The 9,178-nt window shown below is 34.1% G+C and overlaps 1 protein-coding gene across 1 annotated transcript; it reads right to left on the reverse strand.

Annotated features, from left to right (window-relative positions):
* Window positions 1-2,782: 2,782 nt before the first annotated feature.
* LOC114886136 (CENPB DNA-binding domain-containing protein 1-like) lies at window positions 2,783-3,169 on the reverse strand. The gene has a single exon (XM_029206698.1). It carries the CDS (start codon window positions 3,167-3,169, stop codon window positions 2,783-2,785), a length of 387 nt encoding a protein of 128 aa, XP_029062531.1.
* Window positions 3,170-9,178: the final 6,009 nt, after the last annotated feature.

Here is a 9,178-nt window from a genome sequence, read left to right on the forward strand (position 1 = left end):
GAAATAAATACTAAACAGTGCTTAATGAATGAATAAATAAATTAAGGAAGAAATACATTAGCAGATTGAGTCTGTTAGTTGTGCAATGTCAACAGTAATGAACTGTTCCATTTCCCCCATTATTTTACACACAAACACTTACTCCGAAAAAATTAAGCTGACTACAATTAAGAACATTTCTAAAATTAAACTAGAAGTCAGTAGACTCCCTTTCTCCTCAGTTTCTAAGTTACTCATTGTTCTAAGTCAGGAATTTAGACCAGAAAATGTAACCTTATCGGCCACTTGGCAGAAAAAGCTAATATCACAAGACAAGTATTCTGAAATGGTACCCAAGTGACCCATAAATTCTGAAGCCAGGGACCACTCGCTTCATGTCTTCCTTACTTCTTACTTTGATTTTTGGTATTAAGTATCACTGTGTAACTATGCCTAAAATTAGATAGAAAAAGCCTTGTTCCAAGACTTGCTTTTCTTGCAATATGGTGACTTGAAAAGTTTTATTCACTGTGCCCTTTTACACAGTTTCTACCAAGTAATTGTAGGAAATAACACAGGACATTTTCTCTAGCTGAAAAGCAGGAAATGTTAATACAGAGGGTTTGCATGGAGAATATGTCTTTAGAAAAATATATTTCCTATTATATTTCATGTTATGACACTTGCTCTAGAGGACTCCATGCAATTGATTCAAGGAATTTAACAAATAAGGAGGAAATTGAGCTAAACTTAATTTTTAAGTCAAAACATGAACATGTGTTTCTATCGCAATGCACTAAACAGGAGTTAGAGAAATATTGTGTAAGTGCCATAGGGGTAGCTGTTGATGATGAGGTATCATAAAAAATAATAGACTCAAAATACTGAGTCCTCACCTACCTTAAGACACAAAGGTGTTTTCCCCCCAGAGCCCATAAGCAGCTACAATTCTCCAGAATAAGTAGACACAGAACATTTAAGAATACAAGAAGTTGGTCTTTAAAGCATTGCATTTTTCTAGGTTTCAATGGTATAAATGAACTCAAGTACCACAGGATGTAAATATCAATCACTCCTCCACAACCTCTCTCTTTGTTTCCATTGGAAGTCATTAATTAACACATCTTAGAGAACTTTCATGACTCAGAATCTAAGGAGAGTCCCCAAAACTATTATTTGGTGGAAGGGCTAGGAAAATCGAACAATTGTCATAGCAAGAAGAATTAGTAATCCATCCATTTACGGGAAAAAAATCTAAACAAATAATAAATTTGTCTTGCCATTACAACATTATAAATTTATGACAAAAATCAGCCTATAATATTAGCAGAAAAAGTATTACTTCTTTAATCATGAAATTACCAATTTCGAAAAGTATTTCTAAGGTATTATAGATAAGTTCAACTATGGGAATATCTACATGAAACCAAAAACCCTAATATTTGTCTTTGTAACAGGATCTTGAGGACAAGATCAAAGCTGGAGACCTATATTTAGGAAACTTCTGCCTAAAACTTGTAGGCAATTTTTTACAAATATTAGCTATTAGATTACCTTCAGTGCAAGTTCAATATCTATCTCTACTCTCCTTTGGTTTGTACCATTTCCTTCACCTGAATTGCCTATGTCCATCTATCAAAATCCTATCATTGTTTTATCTCCCATCTCACATGCAACTTCCTCCATATCTTCCCCAGTGTCTAATATAGAACTAGACACAAACACATCTTTTAAATGTACTCTCAGCTCTTCCAACACTATATTTTTACATCTTACATAATAATTATCATGCATTCTTTCAAGACAATCCCCTTGCAGTTTCCTCATCATGAATCTCTTCGGTTCTTCAGATACTTCTTTTTCCTCTTGTCTCTCTTCATCCTTTCTCTGGGCCTCCAATTCCATCAGGTCTTCATTAGTAAGCTCCTCATGCTGCACAGCAAGGAGTTCAATGAAGTCGTCCTCACAGATCTAGCTCCAGCTTCTGAAGTTGCTGAAGACCTCTTTGTACTCTCTCTTCATCCACCTTCTCAAATCCATAAAAATTGTGAACAAACTGCAAGCAAAAGTTCTTCCAAACCCCATTCATGGTGATGGCCGTAACCTCATGCCAAGAAAAGTCAATGTTTTTTATGGCATTATAGATGGTATAGTTCTTCCAAAATTGTTGCAAGGTTGTTCCTGACTCATCACTCACCTTTACTGTCTGACAAAAAGTATGATGTAAATAATATTTCTTGAAAGTTCCTATAACTCCCTGGCTCATAGGTTAGATGAGTGACTTAGTATTCGGTGGCATTGAGATGAAAGTCATCCATGAATGGAGGGTTACCCGGTACATTGTCAAGCAGCAAAAGAATGTTGAATAGGATGTCCTTCTTGAAGCAATATTTCTTTACCTTCAGGAGAGAGTAGTAGAAAAACCAGTCTTAGAAAATGGCCTGTGTAACCCAGGCTTTGGGGTTACTCTTCCATACAAAGGAAGAGAGCTCTTGGCTATGTCTTTAAGGGCTCTTGGGTTCTCTGAATGAAAAACTAAGAGAAACTTCAGCTTCATATCGCCAGATGCATTGCCACCAAACAACAGAGTTAGCCTATCCTTTGCTGCTTTATAGCCTGGCATCAACGTTTCCTCCTTACTGATATAACTTCGGTCTGGCATCCTCTTTCTGTACAGTCCTGTCTCACCCACATTAAAAAACCTTGTTGGGTAAATACGTGCCTTCATCAATAATTTCTCGAAGGGTTTCAGGAAATTCCCGGGCAGCTACCGCATCTGCACTTGCTGCCTCGCCACTTACTATTACATTGTGAAGGTTGGCTCTACCTTGAACCGATGAAACCAGCCATGTCTGGCATTAAAAGATGTACCCTCTGATTCTTCACCATGTTTCTTCTTCAAGTCTTCATAAAGCCTTTTAACTTTCTCTTGGATCATCATTATGCTGAGGGGGACTCGATGCTGATGCTGATCCTGCATCCACACACTGAGAAGTTTCTCCATTTCCTCCATCACTTTTCCACACTTCTTCGATATTATTGTCAACATCATTTGCACAGCAGACTTCACATGTTCCATGATCTTGTCCTTATTCTTTTGAATCATGCTGATGGTTGAACTATTTATGTTATAAGAATGAGCAACGTCTACTGTGTGTTCACCTCGCTCCACTCTTTCAATTATTTTCATTTTTGTTTCTATTGTTATTGCTTGGCACTTCTCAGCAGTACCAGCTACATCACTGCTGCTTTTACACCTGTTCTGGACATCCTAGGCTTGAAATAAAGATACTATACTAATGTACTCTATACAGTACTCTACAGTAAAGTACACAAAAGCACAACCACTTGTAGAGGATGCACACACATGACAATGTATGCCAGACATGTGAACTAACTTACATAATTGAGCATACGAATGCATGTTCCTATCTTTGAAAGTTAACAACTTGAAGATTCGAAAGCAGGGGACTTACTGTAATAACTTATAGCAATTCCAACTGAAGATGTCTAAAGGAAGATTTACCAGCATGATAAAAATCCTAATTCCTTGAGCATTTACTACATTATTGAGTAAGTGTAATGTAAGACTAACTTAATTCTTACACAACACATGAGGTGGGTATTATTAGCTGCAATTTCTGAAAGGCACTGAAATTTAGCAAGGTTGATAATATAACTTGCCTTACTGTGTGAAGTTTGTAAGTTGTGAAGCCAGCTATCAAACCAAGCCTATATCTTTGAATCTCATTCTCTTAAAGGAATGCATTACATTTTCTTGAAAACCACCTACTCAAAGTAATTTTTGTAAGCCACAGTTATTACTCCCCATTGATTGTAGAATACAGTCCAAAATGTCTTAGCATTACATATAAAGCATTTTTTTTAACTCTCTGGCCTACTGTATCATAACCACACCCCTTTAACAATTTTATTTCAGCCATACTAAACAATGTACATTTTCATACTAGTCCTGAGTTTTTCTCATTTAATCACTCTTTCTGCTATACTCCTTGTCTTATCTAGCTAATTCTCACCTGTATGTCAGATTTCACCTTAGAAATCACACTTATTTAAAAATATGAAGATATTAAAAAAAAGAGTTGTAAAAGTTTCGGGAAAATCAACATTGTGAAATCACTGCATTCAGTCAACAATACAAATAACATCTGGGAGATGGGGAAGAATGAGCAGAATACTACTTTAAAACACATTAAGCTAAAAATAATGTACTGAAAGAAAATTATATCCATAACACATTAATGGAATTTCAGGAAAATGAGTTTGCGGAAATGTAAAAAGTGATTGTTAAAATATTAAAAATTTAGGGCTTCCCTGGTGGCACAGTGGTTGAGAGTCCATCTGCCGATGCAGGGGGCACGGGTTCGTGCCCTGGTCTGGGAAGATTCCACGTGCCGTGGAGCGGCTGGGTCCGTGAGCCATGGCCGCTGAGCCTGCACGTCCGGAGCCTGTGCTCCTCAACAGGAGAGGCCACAACAGTGAGAGGCCCGTGTACCACAAAAAAAAAAAAATTAAAAATTTAGCAAATGGACATAATAGCAGTATAAATGTAGCTAAAGATTACATTATTAACTACAAGGTAAAGGTATTCCCTCAGAGTGAAGTTTAAAACATAACTTCAGTTTTGTTATACCATTTAAAAAGTAACAAATATCTTGTATTATTTTATATACAGTTAGTTTACATTTAACCATTGTCTTTTAGTGTTTTCTTTAGTTTCTTTAGTGGATCAGGAAACAAAACAGGCATATATTTTAGTTATTTGATAAACCTCTTAGGTCTGTTTTATTCTCAAGTTTTCTCTTCCCTATTTTTCCTTGTGATTTATTTTCTGGAGAGGTGTTATTGTGTTTTAAAGAACTGTGTTGTTTGTCCTGAAGAGTTTATTTCAGTCATTATTTTGCTGAGTACATCTCTGTTTTGCCTATTAACATAATCTTCTATCCCCTGTATTTCTTAGAAATTGGTAGTTAGATTAGTGGCTCATTCCCTCATTAAATATTTGGTTACTCTGAGGTACAGTTTGTATAAGAAAGGCATGATAACATTTTTCCCTTTGTCGGCTTCTAAACAATGATTTCCTTAGTAATCTCAAAGTTAACAAATGATTTTTTGGTACTATTATGAGCATATAGATTTAAACATATTCTTGTTTAAAGCCATTTGAAGATACTACTTTTGTTGGTAACAACTTTTTCTCATCTTTGGTCTATGAGACTATTCAACATGGCTCCTGAGTGCTTTTTTCACATGACTCTTTGATAGCTTCTTGCTTTGTGGTATGAAAAGATGTTTTAGGTTCATCTTATACATTTCCTTGTTCCAGAACTAGAATAAACATGATAAAAACTATCTAAAAGCTCTGGGAGTAAAACTATCGAGTTTGACTGAAAAGTACAAAAGGAACCTCAACTAAATAGATATATTTTACTTTTGCCAATAAATTAAAACCAAATTTATGAAATTACTGTGTAAATTCAAAGCAACTATGTAATATGCCAGCAGGAACTTGGAATTCTAAAGTTTAAAAGAACAGGAAATGTGCATCAATAGCCAAATCTTTGGAAAATTGTTCAAAAAATGTATATTATACATATGATTGTATCATATATTACAAATTATATATATTTGATATGTACCAATAATATATGTTAAAATATATGAAAGTCTTTACTAATTAAATGCAAACAAAAATATCACTGTTTTGCCAGAAGAATTAGTAAAAAGGAAAAAATGTTTTAATGGAAATACAGCTTTATGATAAAATTGAAAATTCAAATCAATGGGAAAAGCATAGTTTATCTAATTTATCTATTAAATGCTCCTAATGGAATTAACAATCAAGTTGGAATAAATAATCCCTACCTCACACCATATTCAAAAAAATTTCAAATGGATTACAAGTCAAAATATATAAAACAAGTGTATAACACTACTAGAAGAAAACATTTTAAAAATCAAAGTATACATATACATTTTTTTAATGCTGATGTTCGGGGGGCTTTCCTAGCAAGAAACAATATTATATACACTAGAAAGTTACACAAAAATCAAAACTTCTCTATGTCAATGGATTTTATAATCAAAATTAAAGACAAGCAAATGACTGAAAGATAATATCTGAAATTAATATAATAGAAAAAATAATATCAGTTGTATATTGTCTACAAAAAAATTTATTTTAAATATAAAAGAATAGAGAGAGGGCTTCCCTGGTGGTGCAATGGTTGAGAGTCTGCCTGCCGATGCAGGGGACATGGGTTTGTGCCCCAGTCCGGGAAGATCCCACATGCCGTGGACGGCTAAGCCTGTGAGCCATGGCCACTGAGCCTGCGTGTCCGGAGCCCGTGTTCCGCAACAGGAGAGGCCACAATAGTGAGAGGCCCATGTACTGCAAAAAAAAAAAAAAAAAAAGAATAGAGAGAACAAATTACAAAATAAATAGATATGGTCCATAAATCTGTAAATGACATTTAGACTATCTAGGAAGTAGAGAAATAAATGAGTTATTACCTTTTATACATAAAATTGAATTAAATTCAGTGGGTTGATAATAACTATTATCACCATGAATATGGGGAAATGGGCCCTGAAACTCATTGCCAGTGAGACAGTAATTTGTATAGCCTTTTTGAGAGAAATATAGTAGTACTGAATACAACTTTAGAGAAAATCATTGACTGAATAATTCCACGTTTGGGAATTTATCCTATAGATATAGGCATGTAACCTACATGCAACAAAGTTACATGTACAGCATATGTACCATAATACTGTTTGCCATACAAACACTGAAAACAACTTAAATATCTGACAGTAAGGGAATAACTAAATTATAGTGCATCCATACTATTTATTAAAATATGTGGTTAAATAGAGCAAGGAAATCTATAGCAGCCTGCAGAGAATTATATGCTAATCATTACTGTTAAGGAGAAAAAGCAAGCCACTGGAAAAATATATAGAATGCTCCCAGTTAAGTACTTTTTAAAAGTGTATATATGTGTGAATACTCATATAGATATAAACCCATAGAAAAATCTGAATGGATACACACTAAACTGTATACAGTGGATATTTCCAAGAAGAATAGTTTATGGAGAAGTAGGATTTCCTTTTTAGCTCTTTATACTTACAGAGTTTTTTCTTCACAAGTAGTATGCATCTTGAGTAATTAGAAAAAGAAATATTTCCTCATGATAAAATTGCTTTGAGATGAAGTTTTCAATTATTTTACAGCTTCAGTTTGGCTAGGACTGAAGGAAGAAGATGTATGCTTTATGATTTATAGTAATCAAACATTATCTGGATGCCCAAAAGTAATTATTTACTGAAAATTAGAAAGTAAAAGAAATAGAGTATGTTATATGGCCTCATAAGATTCTGCACTCTGCGCCCATATTTACTCTGAAAGAGATCTGCATCCACATCAGATTCTTTTGAGAGTCCAAGGAAAAGAAAATATCTTTTTTCCAAGGAGAAAAATACAAAGGGACACACACACACACACACACACACACAGATATTTCTTGCTGAGATATGAGTTCAATGATCTCCATTCTAGAAACTGCTAGTATGGAAATTACTGTGCCTTGGACAAGTCACTTAATTTCTCCTAGCTTCCATTTTCTCAATAGTAAGATAAACAAAGAGAGGCAGAGAGAGAGATAAAAGAAGGAGAAGGAGGAGGAGAGGGAGGAGGAAAAAGAAGAGAAAGAAGAGGAGGAAGAAAAAGAATTGCTTTTTTCCCTTAGAGATTTTTTTTTAATTTGGAGTTTATTATAAAATTTTAAAATATAAAATACATGAAGAATAGTATAATAAAACCCCACGTACCCATCACCTATCTTATGTATTTACCTACTCAAAGCCAATTTTGTTTCATTAGTATCTAATTCCCTTCCAATCTTCCTCTAGATTATTTTGAAGCAGATCCCAGACATCATACCATTGCATCTATAAATACTTCAGCATGTAGATTTAAATGATGAATCAAGTATAAAATCATAATCACAAAACCAACATCTCACCTAAAAAGTTAATCACATCTCTCATTATTATTAAATATCCAATCAGAGTTCACATTTCCCTGACAATTTTGTTTTTCACAATTTTTTATGTTTATTTGATTGAATCAGATCAAAATAAAGACCACAGATGGCAGTTTTTTGGTATATCTATTAAATTTATTTTAACGTAGATTCCCTTCCCTCAATCATCCTCCTCCCACACTCGCAACTTACTTATGGTAGAAACTATGCTGTTTGTCTTATAAGTTTACCACAGTCTGAATTTTATTGATGACATATCTGTTGTGTCAATTACTAAGCTTCTCTGTTCCTTATATTTCCTGTAAATTGATGGTTAGACCTAAAGGCTTGATAAGATTCAGATTCAATTGTTTGGAAAAATTACTATATACATGGTATTACTTGCTGCTATCAGGAGCTACATAGTTTCTTGTTGTCTACCTTGCGATCTGAGTCTCCATTCAGGTTCACTGCCTAGACTCTTAGACATGTACAGTCCTGAAAAAATTTAAGGTTTTATGTTGTAAAATTTGTTTTCACAAGTTGACGGCTTAGTACTAGTCTCTCCATTTTACTGTGGAAACATCTATGACTCAGATGTGTGAATAGTAGAACCAAGATGAACCTAAACAACTCCATCCATCTCACTAAAATACCAAAAATATTATTACCACACTCTCACTCTATTCCTCCATACACACAGTTATTTTTCTTTTAGAAAAAATATTTTTTGCATTTATTTAGGTATAAGGAATTTTATGCTTATCCCCAAACTAATTTGCTGGTGGGGTGGTGGTAGGAGCAGGGGGAACAGGTATATTCTGTCTTATATGGAAGAAAAGATGCACAGGTAATTAATTATTACCTGTGGTAATATGTGGTAAGCATATGTATGTGCTTATTCTTACATCCCTTTAAACCATGTGTATCAGTCACAACAATAAATGTAAGTAATAAGATAAAACAAAAGGAAGAAAAATATCCTACAACTGTGTCTATCTCAGTGTGGCTTCAATGAAGGACAGAGCAAAGTTATAGATCCTCTAAAGACCAATAACAAATATTTGGGATATACTAGTAAAAAAATAAATTATATTACTTCCAATTAAATTATGTTGGAATTAACACATAGAGTATCAGATCTACCA

This window comes from Monodon monoceros, unplaced genomic scaffold, assembly GCF_005190385.1.
Source record: "Monodon monoceros isolate NGI ecotype Baffin Bay Population unplaced genomic scaffold, NGI_Narwhal_1 Super_Scaffold_6, whole genome shotgun sequence".
NCBI classification, from domain to species: Eukaryota; Metazoa; Chordata; class Mammalia; order Artiodactyla; family Monodontidae; genus Monodon; species Monodon monoceros.

Bases quoted from the DNA above. Each gene is read 5' to 3' on its own strand.
- LOC114886136 (XM_029206698.1), bottom strand. From the start codon at position 3,169: ATGAAAATAATTGAAAGAGTGGAGCGAGGTGAACACACAGTAGACGTT.